Below are 17,317 nucleotides of genomic sequence, written 5' to 3' on the forward strand. Positions count from 1 at the left end.
GAACAATGAATCAATGGAACAACTTGCCTGCAGAAGTTGTGAATGCTCCAACACTGGAAGTTTTTAAGAAGATGTTGGATAACCATTTGTCTGAAGTGGTGTAGGGTTTCCTGCCTAAGCAGGGGGTTGGACTAGAAGACTTCCAAGATCCCTTCCGACTCTGTTATTCTAATCTATTCATTCTATTCTTTCCATCCGCCTATTTTTCCCACAACAACCTGTGAGGTGGGTTGAGCTGAGAGAGAAAGACCAGTCCAAAGACACCCAGCTGATTTTCATATATAAGGCAGGACTAGAATTCACCTGATGATTGGCACAAAGTCGCCCAACCAGTTTTCCTGCCTAAGGAGGTTCTAGATAGAACTCACAGTCTCCTGATGATAGGCCCCAAATCATCCAGTTGGCTTTCATGGCTAAAACGGGACTAGAACTCATGATCTTCCAACGATTGGCCCAAAATCACCCAGCTGGCCTAAGGCAAGACTAGAACTCATTGTCTCCTGGTTTCTAGGCCAGTATCTTAATCGCTACTTCAAAACTCGCTCTGATTTCTTGTTGAAATTTGATTTGTAATAAAATCCTCTCTCTGTGGTTTCTTGATTTTTTCAAAGCTTCAAGGCTATACTTGCTTAATAATAACCACCTCACCTGACACAGTTACTAAGCAGCAACAACAGAGCAAATTACATTACGGGTAGAGAAGGCAAACTCCTTGTCCAGCTAGATGTCACCTCTATCCCATGTCTACTAAAGAACTGCCTCGCAAATTATGATACAGATCTCTGGTCCCAAAGAGCCCATCCTTAGCAACTGGCCCTTCTCTGCCCTTCATCGTTTTGTCTCATCCCTCATTTATCTTCATGACAAGGAGTTGGCAAGTGAAACTCGGTGTGTGGGGCGGATTTGGTTCCTAGGACACTGGCATTGTGGAAGACAATCCAGAGAGCCTCCTCGCTGGTGTAAGGACTGAAGATTCTATGAGTATTTCCTCCTTTTGGGGGTGAGAACATTTTTCAAGAGGCAGAGCCCACCTGTGTTGGGACAAGAGTGGGCAGACAAGTATTCCCGAGTAGGTTGAGAAGAAAGGAAGGGAGGGAGGAAGGGAGGAAGGAGGGAGAATGGAGGGAGGGAGGGAAGAAGGAGAATGGAAGAGGGAGGGAGGGAGGAAGGAAGGAGAATGGAGAAAGGAAGGAGAATGGAGGGAGGGAGGGAGAATGGAGGGAGGGAGGAAGGGAGGGAGGGAGGAGAATGGAGGGAGGGAGAGAGGAAGGAAGGAAGGAGCAAGGAGAGAGGGAGGGAGGAAGGAAGGAAGGAGAAGGGAGGGAGGGAGGGAGGAAGGAGAATGGAGGAAAGAGAATGGAGGAAGGGAGGAAGGAAGGAAGGAGAATGGAGGAAGGGAGGAAAGAAGGAAGGAAGGAAGGAAGGAAGGAAGGAAGGAAGGAAGGAAGGAAGGAAGGAAGGAAGGAAGGAAGGAAGGAAGGAAATGCTGACTGATGCAGCATCAATAATGGATAAATAATAGGATGATGGAGGGTGCCTTTGTTGGCAATCTATTAAACAATCTTAAAATCAAAGGGCCATGTAAGAAGGATCAGAGTTGGTCAGTAGTCAGGCTAAGTCCAAAGAGCAATTCAGCCAGCATTCAGTTCTTCATTTGTAGACAGACAAATAGACAGAATCTTGCCGGTATCAATCTATGTTACTCACATTCTAATCGATACTGTATACTGTACCTTGGGAGATTCTAGGGAGTGGCTCTCCAGACTCTCTTCCTATCTGTCTCTGGGCTGGGCTGTCTCTTATCTCTCTCTCTCTCACACACACACACACACACACCAGAATCTCTCACGCACATTCCAGGGCAATTGCTTCTTCTTCTGGGCAATTGCCGCTTCACCGTAATCCATCGCGCCAGCTCCCCTCCGCGGGAGCATCATCACTCCCACTCAGTGCCAGAGAAACTCTTTGCCTTCTAACTTTCAAAACAGAATCTCCAATTCTTAGCTGCGGAAGTCAAGTATGACTTGAGCTAGGAAAGTCTGACTTAGCTTAATCCTTACCAATCCACTTGTAGGAAAGCAGACGAGAGGCAACTAACGTTACGGATAATATCCCGATTAATAAGAAGCGGAATGCTTCAAGACACTGTTTTCCCCCTTGTTTATTTTCCACGTCAGAAGACCGAAGACGGCTGAGGTTTATCACCTATCCCTTGTGCTGGCTCCTCTGGCTTAGATTCCAGTCTCATTTCACATCAAGCTTCGCCTGTTCCTTCTCTGCTTAACAGCAGGGACCAGCCAATTCCCCTAATGAGCTACACACAAAGAAGCCAAGATACCCACAGAATAAAATATACGGATATCTATGCGGGGTGAAAACGGTAATGGTAGTAATCCGACGACAATTTACATCTAAACGACGGCGCTAGATTTCAAAGAACAATAAAACACAGCAATGCGAATTACAGGGCTATTTCCAAGCAATAAAGATGCACCGATAAAAAATAAATTAATCTTTTAAAAATCTGGCAGTTCAACCACAGCAGGGAAAATTAAAAGACATTAAGAGTGCTCTCCATAATTCCGGCCCCTGCTTTAGCCAAACTAGGGAAAAAGTTTCGATAGGGACTTGAAAATGTTCTCTTTTCATTCGCTGGATATTTTGGCTCAGTGACTTCAGCCGTTAAGCAAAACAAAAAACCCATGATAAGATGTATTCTTGTTTTATTTTTATTTATTCACTGTTGATGTTGATGCCCAACCAAATCTGGGAGGCTTGCCATAATCAACAACAACGTAGATTTTCAACAAACATTAGCCAAAGGTTTGCAGGATATGTTTGGGTAGCTTGGCACAAATACATTTTTGCTGCCCTATTGTTGGTAAACCTTAAGGTTTATCTTTGCCCCGTAAATTTGTAATTTAGCAGCTAGTTACAGTCAACTAGTTAGAGGGGTTCCAAATATGATTGAGGCTGCAGGGAACATCCAAATCCATACAATCTGGATTCAAGAGTGTCTGAATTTTACCAGATTTTGTGCTGGGCCAGCTACGGACCCCAAAGAACGCAGCACACACAAAGTCTGTACAAACCTTAGTTTACTAAATTAAATCAGGTTTTTTTCAAACAAAGGCGATTAATTAACTTTCTTAACAGCCTGCAAGATTCCAAAGAATAAATAATCGTAATCTTACTATGGTTGGCAGAAAGCCTAGAAGCAATTTGCAGAGAACTAAGATCAAGACGCGAAGGAGAATGAACGAAGTTGTTCCCTGCAAATTGCCTCAGTCGTCGTCCTTCCTTAAATAGGCTAAGGGAGTGGCCAATTAGCCCCAAGCCTTACTCTCGAGGAGACCTCCTCCTGAGGAGCCACTCCTGCCTTTTGGCAGCTCTGCATGCCCGTGCATTGAGAAGAGGCTCCTCCTCTTCGTCCTCTTCACTTATGGGAGCTTCTGGAGGTTCTGAAGGCCCTGGCTGAATCCCCGCCTCTGGCACCACATCTTCTCCAGCCTCCTCATTGTCCGACTCGAGTGCCAGCTGCACAGGCTGCTGGCGCAGCACCACACCAACCTCCTTGCTGTCGGAATCAGCTACTAGCTGCACAGGCTACTGACAGGACACAACAGATTTGGGATCAAATCTATACCCTTTTTCCTGTACTGTGTGTTCATTTTATCCTATCTAATTGTTGGAAGAAATATCCATCTGGTTCAATTCCAAGCCATTGGAACGATGGTTTAATGAAGCAGAACCACATGGGTGCTGGGCAGCTGACCACATGGAGTTGAGAGTGAAGGGTTTTTAATACCTTCTCTTGGGGCTTTGAACTTGAGCTTCCTGTTCCTGTGCAAGAACATGAATTCTATTGGCTGTTTTATTTATTTACTTATTTATTTATTTATTGGTTCGATTTATATGCCGCCCTTCTCCGGAGACTCGGGGTGGCTTACAATGCGTTAAGCAATAGCCTTTTAGAGGTCATAGCTGGCTCTGTAGGTTGTCTGAGCCACGTTTGGTTGAAGTTTGGAGGGTGATGCAATGTCCTTAGGAGATTGTTCACTGTGGTGAGTTCTGCTGGTAGTGGGTTAATCCTATCTTTGTTCAGATCTTGCTGTAGGGAGTAATGGATTACTAAATCTGCATTTCTAAAAGCTGGCCTCTGCTTAGTAGAGGACCTATATACTGCACGAGTCAAAAAGAGGGCTGGGAAAATATTTACAGACCCCCTCGCATCCTGGACATAAATGGTTTCAACACCTACCCTCAAAACGACGCTATAGAGCACTGCACACCAGAACAACTAGACACAAGGTTTTTTTCCGTAATGCCATCACTCTGCTAAACAAATAATTCCTACAACACTGTCAAACTATTCACTAAGGCTGCATTACTATTACTATTAATCTTCTCATCGTTCCTATCACCCATCTCCTCCCACTTATGACTGCATGACTGTAACTTGTTACCGTATCCTTATGATTTATATTGATATTGTTTCCTAGTATGATTCGATTGCTTATTTGTACCCTATGACTTTCATTAAGTGTTGTACCTTATGATTCTTGATGAACGTATCTTTTCTATTATGTACACCAAAAGCGTATGCACCAAGGCAAATTCCTTGGGTGTCCAATCACACCTGGCCAAAAAAGAATTGTATTGTATCTGCTTGAGGCAGGGAGCTGGGGCTCTGAGTTTCTGTCTCCCTTACGGTTAATATTTCTTTTAGGGGAAATATTTTATCTTGCCTTTTTTAATATTTCTCAAAATATGTCATTCTTCTAGGAGAGGGGTGGGTGCTAACCTTCTACATAATGTTCTCAGAGCAAGCCAGGATGTCAACATATTGTGGCTTTCATCCACTGGAAAAAAATAATAATAATTAAAGTCCCATCTACAAGAGGGTTATTTTTCTTGTGAATTTTTGCTCCCCATCAGTTTGTTTGTTTTTTTAAAAAAAAGCAAAATGAAAACGGAGGCATCACTGGAGGCTTTCAAACAAACGCTGGACAACCATTTGTCTGAAATGTCACAGAGTTTCCTGCTCGACCAGTTGGTTGGACTAGATGTCCTCCAAGGCCCCTTCCAACTCTATGATTCTATGTTCTATGGAGAATACTTCATCCTAAAGCAGGTTGTTCAAGTTTCTAGTCCATATGGAAGCCTACCAAATTACACTTTGGAGCACCTTTTGGAACAATCTTGACACACAGGCCGAAGGGAAATTCATCCAGGATGACCGCTAAGTCCCTCCTAGACAAGAAGACTAGGAAGGGTGACCAGTTCAGGCTTAACTTTGATTCTCCTTCTTGAGTTTCATATGTTTTTCTTTTCTTTTCTTTCTTTCTTTCTTTTGAATTTTTTTTATTTTTAAACAAAATAAACATAAATCCATCATCCATTACAATTGCAAACAGTGTGTCGGTCGGTTACAACTCTTTTGTGCTTCATCCCCATATTCATAATTTACTAATTATCTAGTTTCTCATATAATCAGATTAATAAGCATCCTCATTTGTCATTTATTTAACGATGGCTTTATCGTTTCATAAAAATTATTTTCAAATATTATATTATAGCATTCATTTCATATTTCATATTTCATTTCCATGTTTTATTATCTAGCCATTGATAAAATAAATCCCATATCTTATAATATTGTTTATCTTCTTGTTCTCTAATTTCAAATGCCAATTTGCTCATTTCAGCACATTCCATGATTTTCCTAATAACTTCATCTTGGGTTGGTGTTTTCTCATTTTTCAGTTTTTAGCAAACACAATTCTAGCCGCTGTTAAAACATTCACAATCAAATATCTCAGTTCTCTATTATATGTTTCTGGCACAATCTCTAATAAAAAAAAATCTCTGGTTTAAAGTCTATGTGTTTTTTTGTCATTTTTTTACAACCATGTGTGGATTTTAGTCCAGTATTTTTTAGCATATGTTTTTCTTCATTCTAAGTTCTCTGGGCTTCACCTCCATGACTTAACAGTGCTTAAAGCTGATTATTTCACAAAGAGCTCTCATTATTTAACGTCTGCAAATGATAAACAGGAATCTGGGCAGGGGGGGGAAAAAAGCTAGGCTCATCTGCAGTGATTTTCAAGGACTTTTAGAAATAAACAATTACATAATGCAAACGTCCCCATCGTTCACCAATAGCAATACCGCTATTGTTTTGCTTTTATACATCTTTGGTGCCGGAGTTGGTTCTGAGAACCAGATCACGTGCCAAGTTATGTTTATACCACGGATTGCAAAACCGTATTTTAAAATCTTTAGACCCCTACATTGCATATCTGAGACAAGCTGGCTTGCTGGAGGTGGGGGGGGGGATGTCACAAAAATGGGGACAAGCTCCTTCCTGACATCAAAAGCGAGGACCAATTAAGAGCTCACCCAAATATCCACCCAGTTTGGTCTAGAGATTAAGGCACCGGGCTAGAAAGCTGGAGACTCTGAGTTCTATTCCCACTTTAGCCATGAAAGTTGCCTGGGTGACTTTGGGCTAATCACTAGGAGATTGTGAGTTCTAGTCCTGCCTTAGGCATGAAAGCCAGCTGGGTGACTTTGGGCTAATCACTAGGAGACTGTGAGTTCTAGTCCTGCCTTAGACATGAAAGTTGCCTGGGTGACTTTAGGCTAATCACTAGGAGACTGTGAGTTCTAGTCCTGCCTTAGGCATGAAAGCCAGCTGGGTGACTTTGGGCTAATCACTAGGAGACTGTGAGTTCTAGTCCTGCCTTAGGCATGAAAGCCAGCTAGGTGACTTTGGGCCAATCACTAGGAGACTGTGAGTTCTAGTCCTGCCTTAGGCATGAAAGTTGCCTGGGTGACTTTGGGCTAATCACTAGGAGACTGTGAGTTCTAGTCCTGCCTTAGGCATGAAAGCCAGCTGGGTGACTTTGGGCTAATCACTAGGAGACTGTGAGTTCTAGTCCTGCCTTAGGCATGAAAGCCAGTTAGGTGACTTTGGGCCAATCACTAGGAGACGGTGAATTCTAATCCTGCCTTAGGCATGAAAGCCAACTTGGTGACTTTGGGCCAAACCTTTTCTCTGAGCCCACCTGATCTCACAGGGTTGTTGTACGGAAAAATAGTAGGAGGAAGGAGTATTAGATATGGTTGCCGCCTTAAAGATATTTATAAATACAATAAAGGCAGGATGTAAATAAATGAACAAGTAAATAAATAAAATCCTGCCCTTTATTCCTGCATGCTGTCTTTCTGGTTCTTCAATAGCCACCCCGGCTTGGGATAATGGGAGCTGTAGTACAAGGACTCAGAAAGTGTTGTTTGCTGACAAAACTGTTTTATTCAAGCTCTGTAGATCTGTGGAGTGTTTGTTTGTTTTTTTGAGTTTTTATTCCTGTTGAGGCCTTTTTTTAAGGGATTTGTATTTAAATGAAAAATCGGGGGTGGGGGGGATGGGATCAGTGAACAGTTAACAGATCCTATTTTCATCACTCCAGGTATTGGATAAGGTTGCATTCTCACACCTCTATTATTTAATTTATATGTTAATTATGCTGTTAAAAGCTACAAGGGAGCTGTTTCACCCCCTCTTTTTCTTTCTTTTCTTTGCTGTTAACCTAGACCAGAAACTAACAGGGGGATGAAACATTTCTCCTTTCTCAGAATCACAGATGCCCCTGGTACTTTTTGCAGAACTGTGAATTAAAACAGAACAGAACAGAGTTCTGTTCTGTTTGCAGAACAGAGTCGGAAGGGACCTTGTAGGTCATTTAGTCCAACCTCCTCCCCTCCTCCCGCCCAAGCAGACCCTGCCTACACCATTTCTGACAGACGGCAGTCCAGTCTCTTCTTGAAAAGTGATGAAGCTCCCACAACTTCCGAAGGCAACTTTTGTTCCATGGGTTGATCGTTCTCACTGTCAGAAAGTTCCTCCTTATTTCCAGGTTGAATCTCTCCTTGATCAGCTTCCATCCATTACTCCTTCTCTGGCCTTTGGGCGCTTTGGAAAATAGCTTGACCCCCTTCCTCCTCTCTGTGGCAGCCCCTCAAATACTGGAAGACTGCTATCCTGTCTCCCCTGGTCCTTCTCTTCACTAGACTAGCCATGCCCAGTTCTGTTGTGGCCCACCGGCGGCCTGCACGGATCGTGGCTGATCCCGACGACAAGGAGGCTGGTGTGGGGTCGCGTCAGCAGCCAGCTTTCATGCCTAAGGCAGGACTAAAATTCACCGTCTCCTGACTTCTAGCTGGAGCCTCAATCACTACTAGGCAAAACTGCACAATCTACAGTAAAATCATCTGTATGCTGACCTGCAAGAGCCCAAGGAGAACAGCCAGGAAGAAAACATCTGAAATCCAAACTAGGCTTGAACCATTCATGGGGGGGGGGACCATGCAGGGGTAAAATGCTCCCAATTCGGACTGGATCACCCGATCCGGTAGCAATGGAGGCGGGTGGTTCGAAGAACCGGTAGCAAAAATCCCTGCCCCCCCCCATTGCCCAACTGAGCCGCGCAATCATCAGAGGCTTTTTTTTTTAATTTTTAAAAGCATTTTTCCTACAACCTCTTTGGCCGAAAAAATGCTTTGAAAAGTTAAAAAAAAAAAGCCTCTGATGATCGTGCGGCTCAGCTGGGATCATCAGAGGCTTTAAAAAGAAAAAAAGAAAGCCTCTGCCGATCAGGCAAGTCAGCTGGGATCATTAGAGGCTTTAAAAAAAAAAGCCTCTGATGATCGTGCGGCTCAGCTGGGATCATCAGAGGCTTAAAAGAAAAGAAAGCCTCTGCCGATCAGGCAAGTCAACTGGGATCATCAGAGGCTTTAAAAAAAAAAGCCTCTGATGATCGTGGGGCTCAGCTGGGATCATCAGAGGCTTAAAAAACAAAAAGAAAGAAAGCCTCTGCCGATCAGGCAAGTCAGCTGGGATCATCAGAAGCTTTTTTTTTTTAAAAAAAGCCTCTGCTGATCAGGCAAGTCAGCTGGGATCGTCAGAGGCTTTAAAAGCATTTTTTTTACAACCTCTTCAGCTGAAGAGGTTGTAGAAAAGATGGTTTTTAAAAGTAAAAAAAAAAAAAAAAAGTTGGCCACGCCCACTCAGTCACATTACCCTCCCACCAAGCCACGCCCACAGAACCGGTAGTAACAAATTTTACATTTCACCACTGATTCAAAGTATGAAAAAGAAGAATAACGGAAGGCGGAATTAAATTCGAAGCCACTTTGCTGAATTAGCCAGAAACAGTTCCTCTCCAGCCTTCAGCAAAGCAAATTCTAGGCCCGGAGCTGTCCAGGGTACTGAAGCTTCAGCTTGGGTTTCAGATCGTCCTGGATTTACAGTATTGGTTTATCTACCATTTGAAGTGATAACATCCCTGAAAAAAAGTGACTTATGACCACTCCTCACACATATGACCATTGCAGCAACCCCACATTGTATGATCAAAGGATGCTCGGCAACCATCATGTATTTAAGATGGTGGCAGCCTCTTGGATTCATGGGATCCTCATTTGCGATTTTCCAACAAGTCAATGGAGGAAGCCCGATTTGCTTAACAACCATGTGATTCACTTAACAACTGCGGTGGATCGCTTAAGAATCACGGCTGTAAAATCCAACGCAACTGACTTAACAATGGAAATTCTGGTTCCAATTGTGGTCATAAATCAAGGACTACCTTTACAGAAAGTTCAAGTTTGAAGAGCCTTGGTAGTACAGTGGTCTAAGGCACCCTGTTATTAAGCTGGTTATTAAGACCAGCTGCCTGCAATTACTGCAGGTTTGAATCTCGCCAAGGCTCAAGGTTGACTCAGCCTTCCATCCTTTCTAAGGTAGGTAAATTGAGGACCCAGTTGTGGGGGCAATAAGCTGACTTTGTATAAATATACAAAAGGATGAAGGCTATTGCTGAGCACATTGTAAGCCGCCCTGAGTCTCCGGAGAAGGGCGGCATATAAATCAAATTAAAAAAAAAATGCTGCATGTCATTTATACGTAACAGCGCTACACCACAGCTGCTAAATTTACAGGTAAAGTAACTTATTCACCTATGCTGATTAGAGGAAATTTAGCACTGATATCAGGAATTATTCCCATCTGCGCTACACGTACACTTGTAAAAAAAAAAATGTATACCTTACTAACGTAGCTCTACTGTAACAGTTACTGTATAAAATCCTCCTTCAAACAATATTACAAAGAGCGTCTATGTTCCCAATAATTTATCAATGTTTGATATGTCAACACCTGCCCACTGAAGGGGACTATTAAATTTACTATAGTGTCTGTGGAAGATTTGCGGAGGAGGTGAGACCTGACTCAGAAGCAAATGAGACTGTAAACACAGATATGTCCACAAGAATTATTTGGTTCCTGCCAAAACAGTAAGTAGGCTTCTGGTAGCTATCACCACCTAGAGGTTAGTTGTAAATTGAAACTTCGAAGTGTCTCTCCAAGAACTTTCAATAAAAACCTTGATTCGCCACAAAACAAGTCCAAGAAATGTTCTTAATGGCCAGTCACTAGGAACAACAGAAACAGACATGAAACAAGAGCAAATATTGGATCGGGAAAAAAATCCAACATCCAAAGATACAGAGATGATGACGCCAGGCTATCGGTCCGTAATGGTTTGTATGCCACTGAGCCAACGTATGATTTCTTTGATTTGGGCTTATTGGGCTGTAGAGCTTAGCCACTGTAGCTTTTTAAACTCCAAGTTATGACTTAAGCGTTTGGAGAACTGAATCAATTCTGTCTTCCTTCGCAAATCATAATTAAGCAGATCATAGCTTAATGATCACAGGCAACGTATAAACCAGAGTGAAGGCCACATGGCAGATAGAAAGATGATCCGTATTACCTGAATTTAGACATATCAACCAAGCCAAGATTTATTGAACGCCTAGACACATAAACGACCTTCAATCATTGTTTACAGATGGTAATGGCTTGGCCTAGACCAGTGATGCCTAACCTTTGTGCCGTCACGTGCCAAAGGCGTGGGGAGTGGGAGTGGGCTCACACGCGCATGCCCACACCTATAACTCAATGCACCCCACCCCCCAACGCATGCACGCACGACCCCCCCTCTCCCCACGCTTTTGGCACGTGGGACCGGAAGGCCCGTTTTTCACTCTCCCCAGGCTCCAGAGCCTTTCTAGGAGCCCGGGGAGGGCGAAAACGGCCTTCCCCACCCCCTTAGAGGCTCTCCAGAGGCCGGAAACAGCCTGTTTCCCGACTTCTGGTGGGCCTGGAAGGCACAAAGATCAGCTGGCCGGCGCATACATGCGCGCCAGAGCTGAGCTAGGGCAATGCTCGCGTGCCCACCAATATGGCTCCGCGTGTCACCTGTGGCATGCATGCCATAGGTTCGCCATCACGGGCATATAGAAAGATGATCCGTATTACCTGAATTTAGATATCAACCAAGCCAAGATTTATTGAACGCCTAGACACATAAACGACCTTCAATCATTGTTTACAGATGATAATGACTTGGCCTAGACAATGCACTAAATCAAAGCCAAGGAACCCAACCATGTTCAGTTTTAATACTCTGGACAATCCTTCCAGTTAATACATCCAATTTCAGAGCAACAAAGAAATGGCAGACTTAAGTATCAGCTGATAATCTTCTGGCGGGAAGACCAGTGGATGACTTTGATGTTTGGGTCAAAGCAAGAGCTTGAAGATGCCGAGTGTCTTCCCTGGGCTTAAAGTCATCTTATCTCCAAGTACTTGCAAAACAATTTGCACACTGTCATTCCCGTAGACAAGCAATGTGGGAACACGCACGAGGAAAAGGAAGCAAACATTTTCCCACCCCCCCCACCCCTCTCTTATCGGTGACCCGAGGATGACAGCTTGCCAAGTCTCAAATACGAAATGCGTTCTTGCCTCATTAAAAGAAGATAATTGCTACGCAATGGAATATGCTGGCACATATGTTTTTCCTGCTTAACTACCAGAGCAAAGTATTTTGGTTTAAATGTGAGAGGAAAAAAATAAATGACAAATAGAAGGTGGCTGGAAGAGGCTTTCCTTTTTCAAAGTTATCACAGCGCTGGGAGAGGAAAAAACTCGACTCCTCATACTTAGCAATAACTGCGGCATCCCGACAGTCACAGGATCAACAGTAGGTATCCATGACGGTGGCAGCGTCCTTGAGTTACGTGACTGCCACAGGCGAACTTCCCAGCCAGCTTCTAATAAGCCAAGTCAATGGGGGGAAGCCAGATTCGCTTAACGACCATGTCATTAACTTAACTGCAGTGATTCGATTACCCCCCCCCATAGTTGTAAAACCAGGTGGGATTCGCTTAACAACTATCTTGCATAGCCATGGAAATTCTGGCCCTAACTCTGGTCACAAATCGAGGACTACCTACATTTAAAGCCCAGTTTTGTTTTGTTAAGGAACGCGGAGGCTCAGTGGCTAAGGCGCTGAGCTTGTCGATCGAAAGGTCGGCAGTTCAGCGGTTCGAATCCCTAGTGCCGGGTAACAGGGTGAGCTCCCGTTACTTGTCCCAGCTTCTGCCAACCTAGCAGTTCGAAAGCAGGTAATAAAAAATGCAAGTAGAAAAATAGGGACCACCTTTGGTGGGAAGGGAACAGCGTTCCATGCGCCTTTGGCGTTGAGTCATGCCGGCCACATGACCACGGAGACGTCTTCGGGCAGCGCTGGCTCTTCGGCTTTGAAACGGAGATGAGCACCGCCCCCTAGAGTCAGGAACGACTAGCACATATGTGCGAGGGGAACCTTTACCTTTACCTTTTTGTTTTGCTGTTGCTGTTTTTAAAATATGTGTTGCCTTTTGATGCCCCTGCCTAACAGCATCTCTGGTTTCATCAAAATCCCACTGAATCCCAAAGGAAGTTGTCAGAGGGGGAAAAAAAACCCCGTCACCCGTATTTTTTATCCTGGACATGGAAGCGTACTTAATCAGTGAATTGCAAAGCAATAGAAACATGTATAACAGGGAACAACATGAGAATTATTGATTATCCACCTTCCTGCACTTCCAACAATAAAGCCAGCTCAAAAAAAACAAACAAACAGTGGAGATTTTTTTTAAAAAAACAACACTATTGTTCCATTTTTCTTTTGGGACATTGTGATCAAATTTACCTGGGGTATTTTGACAGGGTTTTTTTGCGGGGGGGGGGGGGGGGTTTCCAGAAGCAAATCTTCCAACAGCCTGCTCTAATTGGGCCGTTTCAGGACACCATAAATGTCTTCCAGTTTTAGATTTTCTTCTCAAAAATGACAGACAACACACTGAAGCATTCTGGAAAGAAACTAGAATATTCTGGCGTTTTCCAGAATGTTTCATCTCTGTTGATTTTGCATGCAGTTAAGTAAACATGACCAGAAGGAATTTTACAGCGATGAAAAATAATGAGATGAAGAAATGTTTCTAATGGGGTGGCATGACCTTGAGTTTATCTAATCAGATTATCTTCCTAATACAAATGGGGGAACAAAATTATTTAATGGCTATTTTGCAGTTTTTGTCTACAATCCCAATTTTTAGGACTGGGTGGTGCGCAATGCAGCAAAAACACAGATGATATAGTAATATGATATAACTAATGGTCGGCCAAGGGACGCGGTGGCTTAGGGGCTAAGATGCTGAGCTTGTCGATCGAAAGGTCGGCAGTTCAGCGGTTCGAATCCCTAGTGCTGCGTAATGGGTGAGCTCCCATTACTTGTCCCAGCTTCTGCCAACCTAGCAGTTCGAAAGCACATTAAAAAATGCAAGTAGAAAAATAGGGACCACCTTTGGTGGGAAGGGAACAGCGTTCCATGCACCTTTGATGTTGAGTTATGCCGGCCACATAACCACGGAGATGTCTTCGGACAGCGCTGGCTCTTCGGCTTTGAAATGGAGATGAGCACCGCCCCCTAGAGTCGGGAACGACTAGCACATATGTGCGAAGGGAACTTTTACCTTTACCTTAACGGTCAGCCAATAATTACACTGTGGGCCAAAAGTCCTTTGAAATACAATTATCTTTTGGATCTTTCAGAAATGGCTACGTACACCTACACACATAAAGGTAATCCTCAGATGACAAACACAACTGAGCCAAAATTTCTGTTGCTAAGCGAGACACTTGTTAAAGTGAGTTTTGCCCCATTTTACATCCTTTTTTGGCACAGTTTTAAAGTGAATGACTGCAGTTCGTAACACGGTTGTTAAGTGAATCTGGCATCCCCCATGGACTTCGCTTGTCAGAAGGTTGTAAAAGGGAATCACGTGATCCCGGGATACTGCAACCGTCATAAATAGGAGCCGGTTGCCAAGCATTCAAAATTTTGATTACAATGACCACGGTTGTAAGTGTGAAAACTGGCCATTAAGTCACTTTTTTTCAATGTTGTCGTAAGTTTGAACGGTCCGTAATGAATGGTTATAAATTGAGGACTACCTGTACATAAAGCCACACATGGAAGTTGAAGACAATTGCAACCATATGAACTCTGTGGCTTCTTCGAGATCTCGAAGCTAGGATAGTGACAGTCATCCAATCAGAGGTGGGTTTCAGCAGGTTCTGACCAGTTCTGGAAAACCGGTAGCAGATATTTTGAGTAGTTCTGGAGAACCAGTAGCGGAAATTTTGATTAGTTCAGAGAACTGGTAAATACCACCTCTGACTGGCCCCGCCCACATCTATTCTCTGCCTCCCAAGTCCCATCTGATTGGGAGGAAATGGGGATTTTACAGTATCCTTCCCCTGGAGTGGGGAGGAATGGAGATTTTTTTTTTTTTAAATTTGATTTATATGCCGCCCTTCTCCGGGGACTCAGGGCAGCTTACAATGCATTAAGCAATAGCCTTCATCCTTTTGTATATTTTATACAAAGTCAGCTTATTGCCCCCACAAACTGGGTCCTCATTTCACCTACCTTAGAAAGGATGGAAGGCTGAGTCAACCTTGAGCCTGGCGAGATTCGAATCTGCAGTAATTGCAGGCAGCTGGTCTTAATAACAGGGTGCTTTAGACCACTGTACTACCAAGGCTCTTTTTGCAGTATCCTTCCCTTGCCATGCCCACCAAGCCAAGCCACGCCCGCCAAGCCACACCCACAGAACCGGTAGTAAAGAATTTTGAATCCCACCACTGCATCCAATATACCCTCGCTGAACAGAACGCTTACTTGATAAACATGAAATGCATTTGCTGCTTTCCCACGGAGAAAGACTGAAGGGATCCAGACGTTTATAAGTGCTCGGTTTGATCTGGATGACAAAAATAAATAAATAAATAAATAAATAAATCAGCACATACAATCTTGCACGGAAGTAACAAACAGGCCATAAGCCGGATTCCATTGATAGATGCTACCGATAATCAAAGCACTTGGAATACGGAACCAAAATCAAGAACGCGATGGTTATGTTACAAGATGGGGACTACATGCCCCAAAACAGAAAGGACCCTGAATTATGAATCATTTTACTTCGAAATCATTCCCTTTTGAAGTCGTTTCGGGAATGAGATAAACGCATCAAACTTTCGAACAACTTACATTTCAAAATCTGAGAGGCTTTGATCTTCAGAGGTTTGACTGAGATCTCCGGGAACCTAGGCAATAACAGGAAGGAAGGAAAAAATATCATTAAACGCTGGGTCTACTTAACCTATTGTCTTAAAGAGCAGGCAAGCGCGGCAAGCAGGCAACCCACAGCAAACTTCCCAAAATTAATTCCTAAGTCCAACAGCCTGTGTCCTATCATTCCCAGGGGATGATATTTAAATAGAAGTCTCAGCATGGCATGGCTTTTTTATAGATTATTCCCTACCTCTTGGCAAACACTTTCTTTTTTTTAAAAAAAAAAAAATAGAATCCTCAAGAGCTTTCAAAAGCATGAGAGCATGAGAGCTGACCATATAATTGCAAGCAGCACAAACGCTACGGTAAGATTCAAAACATGTCAGCCTTAAAGAAATGGAGTTTAAATTTAGGGTGATCAATGAAATAAGAATAGAAAATAGGATAGGATAGGATAGGATAGGATAGGATAGGATAGGATAGGATAGGATAGGATAGGATAGGATAGGATAGGATAGGATAGGATAGGATAGGATAGGAAGAGGAAGAGGAAGAGGAAGAGGAAGAGGAAGAAGAGAAGAGTAGAGTAGAGTAGAGTAGAGTAGAGTAGAGTAGAGTAGAGTAGAACAGAACATTGGAATGGAATGGAAATGCAGAATAGAATAGAATAGGAACAGAACAGAACAGAATATTACAATAGAATAGAGTAGAACAGAACAGAACATTGGAATGGAATGGAAATGCAGAATAGGAATATTTGTTTGTTTGTTTGTTTGTTTGTTCGATTTATATGCCGCCCTTCTCCGGAGACTCAGGGCGGCTTACAATGCGTTAAGCAATAGCCTTCATACTTTTGTATATACCTGCTTAGTAGGGCTTTCGGGGGGCCCCTAAGCGGTCTTCTTTTTTTTACACAAAGTCAGCTTATTGCCCCCACAATCCGGGTCCTCATTTTACCTACCTCGAAAGGATGGAAGGCTGAGTCAACCTTGAGCCTGGTGAGATTCGAACTCGGAGTAATTGCAGGCAGCTGGTGCTAGTTAACAGCACTTTAGTCTGCTGCGCCACCAAGGCTCTTTACTATAAATAGAATAGAATAGAATAGAATAGAATAGAATAGAATAGAATAGAATAGAATAGAATAGAATAGAATAGAATAGAATAGAATAGAATAGAATAGGTTGGAAGGTACATTGGAAGTCTTCTAGTCCAACCCCCTGCTCAGGTAAGAAACCCTATACCATTTTGGACAATTGGTTGTCCAATCTCTTCTTTAAAATTTCCAGGGTTGGAGCATTCACAACCTCTGGAGTTGTTGTTCCACTGATTAATTGTTCTAACTGTCAGGAAATTTCTTCTTAGTTCTAGGTTGCTTCTCTCCTTGATTAGTTTCCATCCATTGCTTCTTGTTAGCTGAACGTGATCAATAGCATGGTTTCGATTTCTGAATTTCCTTCACGCTCTTTTTAGAATTAATGACTCAGGTGATTAAAACACAAGTGACCTAGGATGTAGCACACTTAACTTATGGCTAAAACTACATTTCTTCGGCTCTCTTGATGTATTAGATCGCCTTAATCTACGTGCTTTCTGGACATTAATAGCTATTATAAAATCATGCATTTTTTTTTCCAAGCAAGCATAGCATTTTTTAAAATTGCAATTATTCCTCTTGATCCTGCCATGATTGCTATTGTACGTGCTCGTTTCAGCTTTTGTTGACAGTCGCCTTAAAAGCTTTCACCCTTGAGTGTGAAAATTATAAAATCAAATTATTTTTC

At 43.0% G+C, this 17,317-nt stretch overlaps 1 protein-coding gene across 3 annotated transcripts in view; it reads right to left on the bottom strand.

Annotated features, from left to right (window-relative positions):
- Nucleotides 1-17,317, bottom strand: part of SNX29 (sorting nexin 29) — a 153,641-nt gene that overhangs the window by 58,673 nt on the left and 77,651 nt on the right. For all 3 annotated transcript variants that reach the window (XM_070955161.1, XM_070955160.1, XM_070955162.1), the window contains 2 exons: nucleotides 15,513-15,568; nucleotides 15,141-15,222 (listed from right to left, as the gene is read on the bottom strand). In XM_070955161.1, the coding sequence (XP_070811262.1) occupies nucleotides 15,141-15,222; nucleotides 15,513-15,568 (138 nt within the window). The remainder of the gene's footprint in view (nucleotides 1-15,140; nucleotides 15,223-15,512; nucleotides 15,569-17,317) is intronic.

Source organism: Pituophis catenifer, unplaced genomic scaffold (assembly GCF_029215685.1).
Source record: "Pituophis catenifer annectens isolate HBS135680 unplaced genomic scaffold, rPitCat1.0.hap2 SCAF_16, whole genome shotgun sequence".
Taxonomy (NCBI): Eukaryota; Metazoa; Chordata; class Lepidosauria; order Squamata; family Colubridae; genus Pituophis; species Pituophis catenifer.